The sequence below is a fragment of the Rhinoderma darwinii genome, chromosome 5 (genome assembly GCF_050947455.1).
Source record: "Rhinoderma darwinii isolate aRhiDar2 chromosome 5, aRhiDar2.hap1, whole genome shotgun sequence".
NCBI classification, from domain to species: Eukaryota; Metazoa; Chordata; class Amphibia; order Anura; family Rhinodermatidae; genus Rhinoderma; species Rhinoderma darwinii.
This window is the reverse complement of record NC_134691.1, coordinates 339,870,156-339,890,155: the sequence shown is the minus strand read 5'-3', so window position 1 is coordinate 339,890,155 and position 20,000 is coordinate 339,870,156. Positions and strand designations below refer to the sequence as shown.

Genomic DNA, 20,000 nt, shown 5'->3' with positions numbered 1-20,000 from the left:
CGCATATAATGTATATAAGTGTCCCGCATATAATGTATATAAGTGTCCCGCATATAATGTATATAAGTGTCCCGCATATAATGTATATAAGTGCCCTGCATATAATGTATATAAGTGTCCCGCATATAATGTATATAAGTGTCCTGCATATAATGTATATAAGTGTCCTGCATATAATGTATATAAGTGTCCCGCATATAATGTATAGAAGTGTCCCGCATATAATGTATAGAAGTGTCCCGCATATAATGTATATAAGTGCCCCGCATATAATGTATATAAGTGCCCCGCATATAATGTATAGAAGTGTCCCGCATATAATGTATATAAGTGTCCCGCATATAATGTATATAAGTGTCCTGCATATAATGTATATAAGTGTCCTGCATATAATGTATATAAGTGTCCCGCATATAATGTATATAAGTGTCCTGCATATAATGTATATAAGTGTCCTGCATATAATGTATATAAGTGTCCTGCATATAATGTATATAAGTGTCCCGCATATAATGTATATAAGTGTCCCGCATATAATGTATATAAGTGTCCTGCATATAATGTATATAAGCGTCCCGCATATAATGTATATAAGTGTCCCGCATATAATGTATATAAGCGTCCCGCATATAATGTATATAAGCGTCCCGCATATAATGTATATAAGTGTCCTGCATATAATGTATATAAGTGTCCTGCATATAATGTATATAAGTGTCCTGCATATAATGTATATAAGTGTCCTGCATATAATGTATATAAGTGTCCCGCATATAATGTATATAAGTGTCCCGCATATAATGTATATAAGTGTCCCGCATATAATGTATAGAAGTGTCCGGCATATAATGTATATAAGTGTCCCGCATATAATGTATATAAGTGTCCCGCATATAATGTATATAAGTGTCCTGCATATAATGTATATAAGTGTCCTGCATATAATGTATATAAGTGTCCCGCATATAATGTATATAAGTGTCCCGCATATAATGTATATAAGTGCCCTGCATATAATGTATATAAGTGTCCCGCATATAATGTATATAAGTGTCCTGCATATAATGTATATAAGTGTCCTGCATATAATGTATATAAGTGTCCCGCATATAATGTATATAAGTGTCCTGCATATAATGTATATAAGTGTCCCGCATATAATGTATATAAGTGTCCCGCATATAATGTATATAAGTGTCCCGCATATAATGTATATAAGTGCCCTGCATATAATGTATATAAGTGTCCCGCATATAATGTATATAAGTGTCCTGCATATAATGTATATAAGTGTCCTGCATATAATGTATATAAGTGTCCCGCATATAATGTATATAAGTGTCCCGCATATAATGTATAGAAGTGTCCCGCATATAATGTATATAAGTGTCCCGCATATAATGTATATAAGTGCCCCGCATATAATGTATAGAAGTGTCCCGCATATAATGTATATAAGTGTCCCGCATATAATGTATATAAGTGTCCTGCATATAATGTATATAAGTGTCCTGCATATAATGTATATAAGTGTCCCGCATATAATGTATATAAGTGTCCTGCATATAATGTATATAAGTGTCCCGCATATAATGTATATAAGTGTCCCGCATATAATGTATATAAGTGTCCTGCATATAATGTATATAAGTGTCCCGCATATAATGTATATAAGTGTCCCGCATATAATGTATATAAGTGTCCCGCATATAATGTATATAAGTGTCCCGCATATAATGTATATAAGTGTCCCGCATATAATGTATATAAGTGTCCCGCATATAATGTATATAAGTGTCCCGCATATAATGTATATAAGTGTCCCGCATATAATGTATATAAGTGTCCCGCATATAATGTATATAAGTGTCCCGCATATAATGTATAGAAGTGTCCCGCATATAATGTATATAAGTGTCCTGCATATAATGTATATAAGTGTCCCGCATATAATGTATATAAGTGTCCCGCATATAATGTATATAAGTGTCCCGCATATAATGTATATAAGTGTCCCGCATATAATGTATATAAGTGTCCCGCATATAATGTATATAAGTGTCCCGCATATAATGTATATAAGTGTCCTGAACTTCTTTGCCGAGGCAGTCAATTTACGCGTCGTCGTTTGACAGCTGTCAAACGACGACGCGTAAATGACAGGTTGTCTGCACAGTACGTCGGCAAACCCATTCAAATGAATGGGCAGATGTTTGCCGACGTATTGTAGCCCTATTTTCAGACGTAAAACGAGGCATAATACGCCTCATTTACGTCTGAAAATAGGTCGTGTGAACCCAGCCTGACAGAGGACCGGTCACTAGGTCATATACAGTAAGTTGAACTGGTTAAGTGACCTGAACAGCGCGGTCTCCCAGATTCCCGCACTGTTTTTTTTCTTTTTTCCCTAGACCCTCCCCTTCCAGAGATATGGCCCACTGTTGTGCTGGCTCTCTATATGATGATTTGCTGTAGTTAGCCAATAGGGTGGAGTTAGCTTCTCTGCCTCTGATTCTGACCAATCAGCGCGAGGCAGCTTGAGGGTAGTTCACGCCTTGTTGGTTAATCACAGCAAATTAGCATAGAGGGAGCCAACACAACACTGGGTCATATCTCTGAGATGTAGGGGTCTAGGAAAAAAAAGAAAAACCGCGCTGGAATCGGGAACTCAGGCCCTCTTTAATTCCAGCCTTACAACCCCTTTGCATGGAGTGAACCAAGTTTTTTAGTTCTTCACGTGTTATAATGTGATTTCATTATCTTGGATAAGATCACGAGCAGAAGGCTTCACTTTGGGCCGAAGTATTTAATTTCTGTCTTGTTTGGCATTTACATTCCCATTAATCACACAGATTCTGCCCACACCTTTTGCTGTCATACATCCCCTGATGATAACGGTATCTGGGTGCTTCATGGAAGCTGTAATACAATCCGGAGGCAAATCTTCTCCTGACGTACTTTATTCCATCACTACTAGTGTATAGGGAGATTCTGGTCTCCTCACTCCAGATGACTTGTCCTATTGTTCCTCTCTCCAGTAACGTGGGTTTTAGCCCACTATAATCTTTTCAATCTTTGAGCGATAAAAAATATTTTTTTCGTGGGATTCCAGCATTTAGACAAATTCTTTCAGTCTGCGCCGAAAAGTCCTTGCACTCAACTTCAAACCACATTAAAACAGTTGACTTTGTATAGACACAGATGATTTTCAGAACCGCAATGCACTTTTTTCAGAAGGTTTTCACAATTTCGGTCACTATGTCTGTCTGTATGTATATAATCCCCTTTTCAAAATAAGCTGTTGTGTGTGCACATGAGGAATAACACCATTTCTGGCCATTATATGACTTGGTATCATGTCTCCCATATATTGCACACGTAGGGAAGAGAACATCCTGCTCCCCCATCTCTTTGTAGCTCACCCTCAAAAGCTGCCTCAGCAGTAATGAGCAGTGTAGCTGTGAATCCAGCACTGGGGTGAGATATAACACTTACTAGAAGCTGCAGCAGCATGGTGGAGATTATACAGCATTAATGACCAGTGTAGCTATTAATCCAGCACTGGGATAAGAGCGACCGCTTACTAGAAGCTGCAGCAACATAAAGGTGATTATACAGCAGTAAGAAGCAATGTAGCTGTGAATCCAGCACAGGAGTAAGATATAACACTTACTAGAAGCTGCAGCAGCATGGAGGACGTTATACAGCAGTAATGAGCAGTGAAGCTGTTAATCCAGCACTGGGGTGAGAGAGAATACTTATTAGGAAGCTGCAGCAGCGTCTCTGAGTGTATTTCTCCATCCCTCTCCCCTCTCCATAGACTTCTATGATCAGCTGTACCCTAATCTGTCAGTGAGTCGTTTCGAGATGGATTTTAGTATAATTAGTGCAGGAGGAGGGGGAGCAGAGCCTGTTAAGTGGAGAACGAGGCATTTTTCTTTTATAATAAATAATACAATGTTTTTTTATATTCGCTTGTACTGTTGATTTATGCAAAGTTTGTTGAAAGGTTAGTGACCATTTAGAACATAATTTTCCTGCTTCCTGAATAGGTTGGGGGTAATGTCAAGATTTTTTTCAGATGTATACACTGAAAGTTAAGAAAAATCATTATGTGAACAGGAGCTTCCCTTTACCCTTCTTGTATTTCACAACATATTCTAACAGCCCCATGTAATTCTCAGCTGATTACTAAATTGTTTACAAGCATGGATCTTAAATTCCACGCTTGATTAATTTTGGCTTCAGTGAAGGGAAATTCCACCCAAAATGGACAGTTCATTCTGATGGAATTTGGCTCGATCTCCCGCTATAGAATTTTTACTTACCTGGAGATAATGATGACTGCAAGAAGTGTAAAGAATGGTGGCCGGGGGGGGGGGGGGGTACTTTTGGGGGGGTCTTCCTCAGATTGTATCTGCTTTACATGCATCAAATGCATGGGAACAAGGTTGTCAGAATTGTACAGTCCTCTGTGAGTCAAACAGTCTACTCTAAAGGCTGATGCATTTTACCTGCACTGATACATTGTAACAAACTGTCAGCTCTGAAGCGAGATTTGCGCCTTGCGGATGTGTTTACCACACACAAGATGCTCATTCGCAGCTATGAATTAGTTGATTACAATATTTCTTTTCCAGGTTGGCTCGTTTCTGAAGACCCCGAAGTATCCGGTCTGGGTGGTTTGCAGTGAAAGTCACTTCAGCGTCCTGTTTTGCTTGAAGAAAGAGTTAATGAGCGACTGGAAGGCCGAACGTAGATTTGAACTTTATTATTACGATGGACTAGCCAATCAGCAGGAGGAGATTCGTCTCACCGTCGGTAAGCGGGGATGTTACCACCAAGTAGTCACGTGACCTGGGAATGTCATTATACTTTCAGATGGCGGTATATAATGTACAGAACATCCGGTCCCGCCGGCCGCACTGAACATGTGCTCATTTTTATGTGACCCTTCTGTGTAACACATGTGGAGCCCGCACCCAGAATGTCCTGGTACTGATTATTAATGAAGAATTAATTCACTAACCTCCAAAAGTCGCAGTGTAACGCTAGCCGTCAACATGATCAACCGGTATTACCTACAGGACGTGGCTCTGAAATCCAAAAAATCCAAGTTGTTAAAAAGTTCATACAGATGTTTCTTTGGTCTATCCGTTCCTAAAAAGCTGGGTGACATTTAGTATGGCTGCCAATATAGCATTCATAGGACTTGTCATGCAGCTTTCCCAGACTCCTGAGTGGCTAGTCTCCCTAGTTAGACTATCTGACCAAAAGTATGTGGACCCCTGACTATGACTTCTTTAGGAGCTTGTTGGACATCCCATTTCAAAACCAGGGGTGGTAATATGGAGTTGGACCCATTTTTCGGTATAATAGTATTCACTCTTCCGGGAAGGCTTTCCTCAAGATTTTGGGGTGTCTGTGGTATCTTGTGCCCATTTGTGAGGTCAGATGTTGGGGGAGGGGGCCTGGCTCACAATCTGCGTTCCTATTCGCCCCAGAGGTGTTGTATGGGGTTGCGGTCGGGGCTCTGTGCAGCTACTCGAGTTCCTCCACATCAAACTTGTCACCCCGTGTCTTTATGGAGCTCGCTGCGTGCACAGGGGTGCAGTCATGCTTGTACAGGAAAGGGCCGAACCCCAAACTGTTACCACAAAGGTGGAAGCTACAATTTTGTAACACGTCTTTCGTATGCTGTTATATTAACCCTTCACTAGAAAAAAGGGGCCAAACCCTGATAAACAGTCCCAGACCATTACCCCTCCTCCACCAAATGTTACAGTGGGCACTATATATTATGGTAGGTAGCGCTCTCCTGGCATCCGCCAAACCCAGATTCCTCTATCAGACTGCTTAATAAAAATAGCATTTATAGGTGACCGGGGCAGATATAGCAGTTTATAACACTCACAGGTGACCAGGGCAGATCTAATTTTAATAATAACACTTACAGGTGACTAGGGAAGATCTAGCAGATAATAACATTTACAGGTGAACGACGCAGATATAACAGATAATAACACCACGTATAGATGACCGGGGTAGATTTAGCAGATGATAATAACACTTACAGGTGACCGGGGCAGATGTAGCAGATAATAATAACACTTACAGGTGACCGGGGCAGATCTAGCAGATAATAATAACACATACAGGTGACCGGGGCAGATCTAGCAGATAATAATAGCACTTACAGATGACCGGGGCAGATCTAGCAGATAATAACACTTACAGGTGACTGGGGCAGATCAATAATAACACTTACAATTGACTGGGGCAGATCAATAATAACACTTACAGGTCACCGGGGAAGATCTAGCAGATAATAATAACACTTACAGGTGACCAGGGCAGATATGGCAGATAATAATAACACTTACAGGTGATCAGAGCTGATATAGCAGCTGATAATAATAACACTTACAGGTGACCGGGGCAGATATAGCAGATAATAATAACACTTACAGGGGATGCATAGTAACTAACCTGTCCTGACCTAGTTCTGCTCGCACGGCTGATGGGCTTGTGTGTGTCGCTAAGAGCTATCAGTCAGTAGAACAGTAGAGGGATTTGTGCTGCTCTGTTAAGCTCATAGAGGATTGCCTACACTGATACACTGTAACAAACTGCAACTCTTTGAGAAGTTTTCGGTAACTTAGCCTCACTCACTGACAACAAGCAGACATCTAGAAAAAGTCTATTAGAAAGTTGCAGAACCTTTCATAGTAGGGTGCGTAAAGTTTAGTTACATAAGAGTGGACGACCCCTTTAAACATAGGAGCGGATAATGAAAAGGAACTGGGAACATCCCACAAGGTTGTAGAGTCAGATGTGTTATTGTGTCCTGACCACTGTGAAGCGAAGCGATCCAGAAATGTGAGCGCCAACAAAAACACTGGTTAGGGTCCTGTTCTAAAAAGAAACCACAAAAAGAAAATGTTTGTGTCAATCTGTTAAAGTTACAGGTCTGCGTTCAGGTAAAATGTAGCATCCAGGCGTTGTCTGAGAGGGTGGGGTAGACAGGGGCCCCTCTGTGACTGTCATACAAGGGCCCACATTGCCCTACAGCCGGCCCTATTCCCTGGTCTACTCAGCAGTAATATAGAAAGATGTCCGCTAACAGAAAACAATAGACTGTGCAAAAAAGTTGTCAAAATATACCATGAAAAAGCAAAAGAAAGCCGAAATTCACAATATAAACTGGCACCCCATATAAAAGGATAATGAAAAGCTATATTTACAAAAATTATGCCATATTCCCTATGACAAAAAGGATGCCTACCACATCTTCCAAATACCCCCTATGCAGTTCCTGCTACATGCCCACAATTCACGGTGCCATCCACATGTTCTAAGTACATGGTGCCTGATACATGCCTACCGTTTATGCTGCCCGTCTCATGCCCACCATATATCATTACAGCCCCATATATACAGTGCCTGCCTCATGCCCACCATATATCATGACAGCCCCATATATACAGTGCCTGCCTCATGCCCGCCATATATCATGACAGCCACCATATATCATGGCAGCCCCACATATACAGTGCCTGCCTCATGACCAGCGTATATCATGGCAGCCCAATATATACAGTGCCTGCCTCATTTTCACCATATATCATGACAGCCCCATATATATAGTGCCTGCCCCATGCTCTCGATATACAATGCCAGCCCCATGCTCTCGATATACAATGCCAGCCCCATGCTCTCGATATACAATGCCAGCCCCATGCTCTCGATATACAATGCCAGCCACATGTCCTTGCTTGGGACCCCAGTTTCTTTCCAGTGGTCTTTCCGTCAGCGGAAGAGAGGAGATATAATTACAGCATTTGCCAATAGTCTAAAGAGTTTCCGGCTCACGGGACCGCTCGGTTTACGGCTGGACAGTAAATGGGACACAGGAATTCGGGGCAGTCCCCTTTAATCAAGGACACTTGGGGTGTTTGATATTTGGGAGTTTGTGTGTATGCAATTCCCTAATATACCAGTGCAGGGTGAGTTCAGGCTTTTTAGGATTCGACTACTGCCAATGCCTTGATGAATAGGGGTAATGTGTGCGGTGGGCATTTCTCCAGACACAGGAGGTATGCCTTAATTGTTTTTGCTTTTAATATGTTCTTGTCTTTGCGCCCTTATCTTATCTCTTGCGGTGTTTACACGGTGTCCAACTCCGAAGGGAGGATGTACAGAGAGTGTTTATGTATTCTTGTGTAACCGTCTCCAGTGTCCCACACAAGGGAGAAGAAGGCAATTATATTTACTAATCACCTGAATTAAGATTTACTTGTGTACATTGTATGCTGTTTTATAAACATATTTTTTTATTTCTTAAAGGGGACCTGTCAGCTCTCCTCTGTGGTTCAGTATAGAGGAGCTGTCAGTTCTCCTGTGTGGTGTAGTATAGAGTAGCTGTCAGGTCTCCTGTGTGGTGTAGTATAGAGGAGCCGTCAGATGTCCTGTGTGGTGTAGTATAGAGGAGCCGTCAGCTCTCCTGTGTGGTGTAGTATAGAGGAGCCGTCAGCTCTCCTGTGTGGTGTAGTATAGAGGAGCCGTCAGCTGTCCTGTGTGGTGTAGTATAGAGGAGCTGTCAGGTCTCCTGTGTGGTGTAGTATAGAGGAGCCGTCAGATGTCCTGTGTGGTGTAGTATAGAGGAGCCGTCAGCTCTCCTGTGTGGTGTAGTATAGAGGAGCCGTCAGCTCTCCTGTGTGGTGTAGTATAGAGGAGCCGTCAGCTGTCCTGTGTGGTGTAGTATAGAGGAGCCGTCAGCTCTCCTGTGTGGTGTAGTATAGAGGAGCTGTCAGCTCTCCTGTGTGGTGTAGTATAGAGGAGCTGTCAGTTCTCCTGTGTGGTGTAGTATAGAGGATCTGTCAGTTCTCCTGTGTGGTGTAGTATAGAGGATCTGTCAGTTCTCCTGTGTGGTGTAGTATAGAGGATCTGTCAGTTCTCCTGTGTGGTGTAGTATAGAGGATCTGTCAGCTCTCCGGTGTGGTGTAGTATAGAGGATCCGTCAGGTCTCCTGTGTGGTGTAGTATAGAGTAGCTGTCAGGTCTCCTGTGTGGTGTAGTATAGAGGAGCTATCAGCTCTCCTGTGGGGTGTAGTATAGAGTAGCTGTCAGGTCTCCTGTGTGGTGTAGTATAGAGGATCTGTCAGTTCTCCTGTGTGGTGTAGTATAGAGGATCTGTCAGTTCTCCTGTGTGGTGTAGTATAGAGGATCTGTCAGCTCTCCGGTGTGGTGTAGTATAGAGGATCCGTCAGGTCTCCTGTGTGGTGTAGTATAGAGGAGCTGTCAGCTCTCCTGTGTGGTGTAGTATAGAGGATCTGTCAGCTCTCCTGTGTGGTGCAGTATAGAGGATCTGTCAGCTCTCCTGTGTGGTGCAGTATAGAGGATCTGTCAGCTCTCCTGTGTGGTGCAGTATAGAGGATCTGTCAGTTCTCCTGTGTGGTGTAGTATAGAGGATCTGTCAGCTCTCCTGTGTGGTGTAGTATAGAGGATCTGTCAGTTCTCCTGTGTGGTGCAGTATAGAGGATCTGTCAGTTCTCCTGTGTGGTGCAGTATAGAGAATCTGTCAGCTCTCCTGTGTGCTGCAGTATAGAGGATCTATCTACTATAATACTTCCCCCTATATACAAGAATATAACTACTATAATACTGCTCCTATATACAAGAATATAACTACTATAATACTGCCTCCTATATACAAGAATATAACTACTATAATACTGCCTCCTATATACAAGAATATAACTACTATAATACTGCCTCCTATATACAAGAATATAACTACTACCGTGTTTCCCCGATAGTAAGACACCCCCGATTGTAAGACGTATCGGGGGTTTCAGGGGGGTCGGCTAATATAAGCCGTACCCCGAAAGTAAGACATATGTCTTACTTTCGGGGAAACACGGGGGTATTGCCGCCTCCTGCCCACTTCCGCGCCGCCCCCCTCTCCATACGTCACCGCGCCGTCCCCTGCACTTGCTCCTGCTGCAACTGCCGGAATCGAAGCGCGCGCCGATTCCGGCAGTTTAACCCATTAAATGCCGCTGTCAATAGTGACAGCGGCATTTAATGTGTTTGACAGAGGGGGGAGCTCCCTCTGTCACCCGATCGGCGCCCCCGCAAACAAATCGCGGGTCGCCGTCGGGTTTCCATGACAGCCGGGGGTCTAACAAAGACCCCCAGGTCTGCCTTCAGCATCTGCCTGTTAGGCGATGCCGGAGGCATGACCTAATAGGTTGCCTGTCAGTTTTACACTGACAGGCAATAATGCTTCGGTATACTAAGTATACCAAAGCATTATATATGCGATCGGCACATCGCATAGTGAAGTCCCCTGGTGGGACTAAAAAAAAAAATGTAAAACAGTTAAATAAAGTTTGTGAAAAAAAAAATAAATAAATTCGACAATTTTTTTACAATATAAGACATACCCCGAAAGTAAGACATAGTGGGGCTTTTGGGGATAAAAAGAAAGTAAGACACTGTCTTACTTTCGGGGAAACACGGTATAATACTGCCCCTATATACAAGGATATAACTACTATAATACTGCCCCTATATACAAGAATATAACTACTATAATACTGCCCCTATATACAAGAATATAACTACTATAATACTGCCCCTATATACAAGAATATAACTACTATAATACTGCTCCTATATACAAGAATATAACTACTATAATACTGCCCCTATATACAAGAATATAACTACTATAATACTGCCCCTATATACAAGAATATAACTACTATAATACTGCCCCTATATACAAGAATATAACTACTATAATACTGCCCCTATATACAAGAATATAACTACTATAATACTGCCCCTATATACAAGAATATGACTACTATAATACTACTCCTATATACAAGAATATAACTACTATAATACTAGCCCATATATACAAGTATATAACTACTATAATACTCCCCTATATACAAGAATATAACTACTATAATACTGCTCCTATATACAAGAATATAACTACTATAATACTGCTCCTATACACAAGAATATAACTACTATAATACTGCCTCCTATATACAAGAATATAACTACTATAATACTGCCCCTATATACAAGAATATAACTACTATAATACTGCCCCTATATACAAGAATATAACTACTATAATACTGCCTCCTATATACAAGAATATAACTACTATAATACTGCCCCCTATACACAAGAATATAACTACTATAATACTGCTCCTATATACAAGAATATAACTACTATAATACTAGCCCATATATACAAGTATATAACTACTATAATACTCCCCTATATACAAGAATATAACTACTATAATACTGCCCCTATATACAAGAATATAACTACTATAATACTGCTCCTATACACAAGAATATAACTACTATAATACTGCCTCCTATATACAAGAATATAACTACTATAATACTGCCCCTATATACAAGAATATAACTACTATAATACTGCCCCTATATACAAGAATATAACTACTATAATACTGCCTCCTATATACAAGAATATAACTACTATAATACTGCCCCCTATACACAAGAATATAACTACTATAATACTGCTCCTATATACAAGAATATAACTACTATAATACTGTCCCTATATACAAGAATATGACTACTATAATACTACTCCTATATACAAGAATATAACTACTATAATACTGCCCCCTATATACAAGAATATAACTACTATAATACTGCTCATATATACTACAAGAATATAACTACTATAATACTTCTCCTATATAAAAGAATATAACTACTATAATGCTGCCCCTATATACAAGAATATAAATACTATAATACTGCCCCCTATATACAAGAATATAACTACTATAATACTGCCCCTATATACAAGAATGTAACTACTATAATACTGCCCCCTATGTACAAGAATGTAACTACTATAATACTGCCCCCTATATACAAGAATATAACTACTATAATACTGCCCCCTATATACAAGAATATAACTACTATAATACTGCCCCCTATATACAAGAATATAACTACTATAATACTGCCCCCTATATACAAGAATATAACTACTATAATACTCCCCTATGTACAAGAATATAACTACTATAATACTGCTCCTATATACAAGAATATAACTACTATAATACTGTCCCTATATACAAGAATATGACTACTATAATACTACTCCTATATACAAGAATATAACTACTATAATACTGCCCCTATATACAAGAATATAACTACTATAATACTAGCCCATATATACAAGTATATAACTACTATAATACTCCCCTATATACAAGAATATAACTACTATAATACTGCCCCTATATACAAGAATATAACTACTATAATACTGCTCCTATACACAAGAATATAACTACTATAATACTGCCTCCTATATACAAGAATATAACTACTATAATACTGCCCCTATATACAAGAATATAACTACTATAATACTGCCCCTATATACAAGAATATAACTACTATAATACTGCCTCCTATATACAAGAATATAACTACTATAATACTGCCCCCTATACACAAGAATATAACTACTATAATACTGCTCCTATATACAAGAATATAACTACTATAATACTGTCCCTATATACAAGAATATGACTACTATAATACTACTCCTATATACAAGAATATAACTACTATAATACTGCCCCCTATATACAAGAATATAACTACTATAATACTGCTCATATATACAAGAATATAACTACTATAATACTTCTCCTATATAAAAGAATATAACTACTATAATGCTGCCCCTATATACAAGAATATAAATACTATAATACTGCCCCCTATATACAAGAATATAACTACTATAATACTGCCCCCTATATACAAGAATGTAACTACTATAATACTGCCCCCTATGTACAAGAATGTAACTACTATAATACTGCCCCCTATATACAAGAATATAACTACTATAATACTGCCCCCTATATACAAGAATATAACTACTATAATACTGCCCCCTATATACAAGAATATAACTACTATAATACTCCCCTATGTACAAGAATATAACTACTATAATACTGCTCCTATATACAAGAATATAACTACTATAATACTGCCCCTATATACAAGAATATAACTGCTATAATACTGCCTCCTATATACAAGAATATAACTACTATAATACTGCCCCCTATATACAAGAATATAACTACTATAATACTGCCCCCTATATACAAGAATATAACTACTATAATACTGTCCCTATATACAAGAATATAACTACTATAATACTGCCCCCTATATACAAGAATATCGCTACTATAATATTGCCCTCTATATACAAGAATATAACTACTATAATACTGCCCCTATATACAAGAATATAACTACTATAATACTCCCCTATATACAAGAATATAACTACTATAATACTGCTCCTATATACAAGAATATAACTACTATAATACTGCTCCTATATACAAGAATATAACTACCATAATGCTGCCTCCTATATACAAGAATATAACTACTATAATACTGCCCCCCTATATACAAGAACATAACTACTATAATACTGTCCCTATATACAAGAATATAACTACTATAATACTGCTCATATATACAAGAATATAACTACTATAATACTTCTCCTATATAAAAGAATATAACTACTATAATGCTGCCCCTATATACAAGAATATAAATACTATAATACTGCCGCTATATACAAGAATATAACTACTATAATACTAGCCCATATATACAAGTATATAACTACTATAATACTCCCCTATATACAAGAATATAACTACTATAATACTGCTCCTATATACAAGAATATAACTACTCTAATACTGCCCCTATATACAAGAATATAACTACTATAATACTGCCTCCTATATACAAGAATATAACTACTATAATACTGCCCCCTATACACAAGAATATAACTACTATAATACTGCTCCTATATACAAGAATATAACTACTATAATACTGCCCCCTATACACAAGAATATAACTACTATAATACTGCACCCTATATACAGGAATATAACTACTATAATACTGCTCCTATATACAAGAATATAACTACTATAATACTGCCCCCTATATACAAGAATATAACTACTATAATACTGCTCCTATATACAAGAATATAACTACCATAATGCTGCCTCCTATATACAAGAACATAACTACTATAATATTGTCCCTATATACAAGAATATAACTACTATAATACTGCTCATATATACAAGAATATAACTACTATAATACTTCTCCTATATAAAAGAATATAACTACTATAATGCTGCCCCTATATACAAGAATATAAATACTATAATACTGCCCCCTATATACAAGAATATAACTACTATAATACTGCCTCCTATATACAAGAATATAACTACTATACTACTGCCCCCTATGTACAAGAATATAACTACTATAATACTGTCCCTATATACAAGAAAATAACTACTATAATACTGCCCCCTATATACAAGAATATAACTACTATAATGATCTTTTTTATTTGAAAACTTGCAACAAAATATTACAATGTATTTACAAGACAGTCATGACAAATATAGAACAAAACTTGTCTCTTAATAACATCACAAATATTAAACAAAGCATGATATATTAATATTCCTCCAGTATAAATTCAAATTATTTTCCATATCTTTCCTATACACAGTCTTAAGACTTTCCAAGATATTATGCCTGACAGTATTACAGGAGAGTTCTTCTTTATTGATGACCAGGCTGCATCGCGCACACCACAGATGATACAGGGTCACCACATTTATGACATATAATGAACTTCTATCATATACACTAAGTTCAGGCTGGAAGTCTCCATACAGTAGCTGAGAGTATGGCTGTCCCACTAGATGTGGTAACTGCAGGGACAGGGACAGGGACACAGCTTCCCATAATTGTATACTGAAAGGACACTCTAGCAGTAGATGTTCCATGGTCTCTAGTATCTGGGGACACTCTTCTCTAGGACAGAATCTGTCCAACATGAATCTACACTTAAGGTTGACTCTAACATACATTTTGCCATGGAATCCTAACCATGCCACGTCCCTCATGTGCGGAGGAACTCTAGAGTCATCCAGGATTTTTGCAGCCTGTCTTATATCAAGGCTCGGGGCTTCCCTCAATTGTATATGGGCAGTGAACTGACATCTAAGGAGCTTCTTGTACAACTCCTTCCTATGGAGTAACTTGACATCATCATATAAGATCTTCCATTTAATGATCTTCCTGATTATATTGACTCCATACCAAGACACGTTATTCTTAATGCGCCCTGAGATCCTCTTTATGGGGTCACCTATTGACCACACAGACACAAACTGCTGGATCTGACTTTTAAACAAACTGCCCCATGGCTTCACCTCAGCATTCTTACAAAATAAAAAATTCTTCATCAGAAACATAAGACTAAAGAAGAGCTCCGGGCAGGGCATGGAGAGACCACCTTCCTTATGAGGGAGATAGACAATGTTCCTCCTGACTACATTGACCCTGTTACCCCACAAGAAGCGGAAGAAAACGTTTGTCAGTCTGGGAAGTAAAGTATCCGGTACTGGAAACACCACACTGATATATAGGAAGAGCGGGAGGAGGAAGCTCTTCAACAGGCGGACCTTCTCCTGATACGTCAGCCGCCAGTGCTTCCAGCTCAGCACCTTCTGTTCACACAGCGCTAACTTCTCCTCCCAGTTCACCTTCCCTTCATCCACAGCTCCAAACACAACCCCCAAAATCTTTATCTTCTCCTGAACTGTTCTGAAGGGCACCGAGAAGACATCGCTGTCACTTCCCAACCACAAGGCCTCGCTCTTCTCCATATTCACAGCAGAATTAGACACCTGGGAAAACCTGGCTATCTCTTGCTGTAGAGCTGCACAGTCACCAGCAGAAGACAACATGACCGTCACGTCATCCGCATAGGCGCAGAACTTTATCTCCTCTACTTTATTCTGCAAATGACATTTCAACCCCATAAACTTTTTATTGTCCTGCAATTTCCTTAAAAATGGATCCAGACTAAACACATATAATAATGGGCTGAGAGGGCAGCCTTGCCGCACACCCGACTTTATACTGAAGGCGTCTGCCAAGTGACCATTAATCAGAGGCCGGCTAACTGCCTCCTTATACAGAACCTGCAGCCATTGTACAAACTGCGCAGGAAGGCCGTACTCCAACAACACCTGATACAGGTAGTCATGATGGACTCTATCAAAGGCCTTACTCTGGTCTAAGCCTACTATATATGTCCCCACCTCATGCTGCTTAATATAAGTCATGGATTCTCTCATCAGCAGCAAGGAGTCCTCTATAGTCCGGCCTTTCACACCACACGTCTGATTAGGGATGATGAGATCATCCGCCACCTCACTCAGCCTGTAATACAAGATCTTGGCCAGGATTTTATAATCCGTGTTCAGCAGGGACAATGGACGCCAATTTTTTAAATCTTTCTGATTTCCCTTCTTTGCTAGGAGAACTAGAACAGATTTATACTGCGATTGTAAAAGTTTCCCAGCAGAGAGGCAATCATTATATACCTGCACCAGGTCAGGGGCCAATAAATCCCTGAACTCCTTATAAAACTCGCTGGTCAGGCCGTCCAGACCAGGACTCTTCTTGGTTTTTAAGGAGTCGATGCTCCTCTTTACCTCCTCCTCAGATATAGGGTCAGCCATGCCATCTGCCTGCGCTGGATCTAATTTTGGCAGGGTCACACTCTTCAGATAGGCCTTTATGTCGCCATCTCTAATCTGACTCCCTTCAAACAGTTTTCCATAATAATTTCCAATGATTTTATGAAGTTTTTTCTGTTCTGATTGCTCCATCCCGTTCTTATCTAATAGACTCACCAGAAGTTTCTTACTAACCCGGTTCTTACAGGCAATAAAGGGATCTGGGGTATGAACCCCCCAACTATCAAACTGGCCTTCTGCCTTCAGGGACTTGAGGCGATCATACTGCAGCTGTCTCATCTTCTGCTTTATCTGGCGGACGCTCTCTCCGTCTACCTGCTCTCCACTATTCATCTTACTATATAGACGGCTCAGTAGCAGTCTCAGGGCAGAATACCTCATATACTCCATATTACTCCGTCTCTTTGCAGCTCTTATAATAAACTGCTTGATGTCTCTTTTCATGTCCTCCCACCACTCCGCTGTATCATCGCACATACACTGGGTAGTTCTCCGGTCGTTATAAAATGTGATAAAGGACTCTTTAAACTGTGGATCCTGGAGCGCAGAGCTATTTACCTTCCAGTAGCCCTTACCATAGACCACAGCATCGTCCAGATCCAGCGTTACACTCACCATACAATGGTCGGAGAACTCTATAGGACTTATCCTATACTGAGAACACTTCAATTCTTTCTTAATGTACACACGGTCTATTCTGCTTGCATGACCTCCCTTATGATAAGTGTAGGCTTTACGACTACAATGTAGACCATAGGGGTCCACTAAATGAGCCTGCTGGACTAGACTATTGAGAAAATTTTCATCATATCTCAATCTTTTGTGACTACTGGAACGATCCACATTACTGGAGACACTATTGAAGTCACCACTCAAAATAAAGACCTTAGAAGTAAAACAATAGGGCTTAATATTTTGGAATAATTCCCTCCTCTCTTTCCTGGTTTGCTGGGCATAGATATTAATGACTCTATAATGTACAGTGTCCAGGGTAAAGTCCAGCATCAGGCAGCGGCCGGAGCAGAGCTCCAGGACTTTCTCCACTTGTACATCCATATTATTAAATAGAATTCCTACGCCATCATTTCGTTCCAGTCCAAAGGACCAGAATGATGGTCCGTGTCTCCAGTCTCTCTTGGCTGCGTACACCTGAGCATTGCTCTTCAGATAAGTCTCTTGTATAAAGATGATGTCAGATTTGTCGTCAGACAGACGCTGGAATATCGCCTGCCGCCTGCTCCTATTCTTCACACTGTTCACATTGATGGAGGTGATTTTCAGCATCATCCTGGTTACAGATCTTTCCTACTTTTTTTCCTTCTTCCACTGCTATGTCCCGTTACACCCCATCTTTTGGTGGACATTGGGGGGTCAGAGTCTTCATCCTGAGGTTCGTCGTCTGGGTTGCGTGAGGAGACTTGCTCCATCTCTGCTTCTTCTTCCTGGTCATCTTCTCCCAGCGCACAGTAACGTCCCCCCGTTATCGCCAGCACTGGAGACTCCGGTGATTTCTTTGCAGCAGTGATTTTTTTCCTCGAAGAATCATCTGTTTTACTTCTCCTTTTAACCGTCTGAAATCCCTCCTCATCCATACTAGTCGCTGCGGCTGGATCAGCTGGTTCTTTACTGGTCGCTGCGACTAGATCAGCTGGTTTTTTACTGGTCGCTGCAGCTGGATCAGCTGGTTCCTTACTGGTCGATGCAGCTGGATCAGCTGGTTCCTTAATGGTGTTGGGCAGATTTTTAGATGTTTTGGTGACAGAGTGACTGGATATTTTACTTTTAGCATGACCTCTATTTTCAGTGGCTGGTGACACTTCTGCAGCATCCACAGATGGGACATTCGTCCCTGGAGCAGGGTCTCTGGTACTTCGGCTTACATCATCGCTGGGGCTTCCAGGTTCTGGGGTTGTATCTACACATATGGAGACATCCTCCTGCTCTTCCTCCATGGTTTCTTTAAAGGTCTCCTCTTTATTATGTTCTGCATGTGGACACTCCCGGAATGTATGTCCAGGTCCTAAGCACAGGTTACAGATGACAGGTCCTGTACACTCGTCCTTCACATGCCCAAACTGACCACATAGTGAGCACTTAATACGGGAACAGTTGAACGCCAGGTGTCTGCCCCCACATCTATGGCACCGTCGCGGTTGACCAGGGTAGTAACATATGCCTCTCTCCGAGCCCAGGTAGAAGGAGTGCGGCAGATGTCTGGTCACTCCATTCTCCTGAACCAGCTGGATCTTGACAGAATATCCTCCATTCCAGATCTCCTCCTCATCATAGATCTTTGTTGGCAGTCTCTTCACCTCACAATATCTGCTCAACCAGTGCTGCAAATCTGCCAGAGCCACCACCTCAGACTGGAACAGGACGGTGGCGGTGACTACCTGGGGTTTAGTCAGCTGGATGACATGTAGATGCTCCCACATCGCGTGCTCCTTTGTATCGTTATAAATACTCCAGAACAAGTCTAGACTATATTGCAGCTTGAAACTGATGTCATAATTCCTGCTGGAGGGAACGTGGATCAGAGCGAACACCTCAGAAGCTTTAAACTTCATAAACTCCTTCAACAAAACTTTCCCAATGTAGAGTCTGGAAGGGATGTTTTCCTCTGGTCCTGAGTACCTGATTCTGACCGCGTTCCTCCTCTGAGGTGTGGGGTTAGTCGGTCTTGTGACGCTGGAGAACAGTCTCCTGTACTGAGGTCTGTCAGCAGGTGGGTCAGGACTGGACCTCTCCTCAGCTGATTGTACTGCAGATCCTCCTGTGTCTGCTCCTGATCGCTGTGTAACCTGCACTCCATTCACTGACACTGCGGACGGCTGAACCTCCAGCACAGGGTCTGCAATGTCCGCCTCAGCCTGTGCCGCTGGTTCATCAGATATCAGACTGTCAATCACCGCGGTGAGCGAGGTCTCACTTATAATGTCAGGACATGAGGCACTTTCTTGCTCACTCCCAGGAGTGCCACTCGCATTTACTTCATCAGTACTGCACATAGAGTCTACTGCAGTTAACCCCTCGTCAGCTGGCACACATTTCTCTGCAGCTTTAGCAGCATTTTTGTTCACTGATTGCACAGACCCCACACATGATGAGAGATGTGATCCTCCAGCCACTGCACACTCATATCTTCCAGGGTTTCCCTGCTCCACAATATTATACACAGTCTTATAGTCAGTGTCTTTTTTTGCAATGATATTTTTTCTCTTCACAGTTTGGGCTCTAGTCTCCCTTTTATTCTC

The 20,000-nt window shown here is 40.6% G+C and overlaps 1 protein-coding gene across 1 annotated transcript in view; it reads left to right on the top strand.

Annotated features, from left to right (window-relative positions):
• The window catches only part of MINDY4 (MINDY lysine 48 deubiquitinase 4), a 40,742-nt gene extending 35,871 nt beyond the window's left edge, over window positions 1–4,871 (top strand). The window contains exon 11 of the mRNA XM_075827817.1: window positions 4,641–4,871. Coding sequence (XP_075683932.1) covers window positions 4,641–4,856 — 216 coding nt within the window. The 3' untranslated portion in view covers window positions 4,857–4,871. The remainder of the gene's footprint in view (window positions 1–4,640) is intronic.
• The last annotated feature ends 15,129 nt before the right edge of the window (window positions 4,872–20,000 follow it).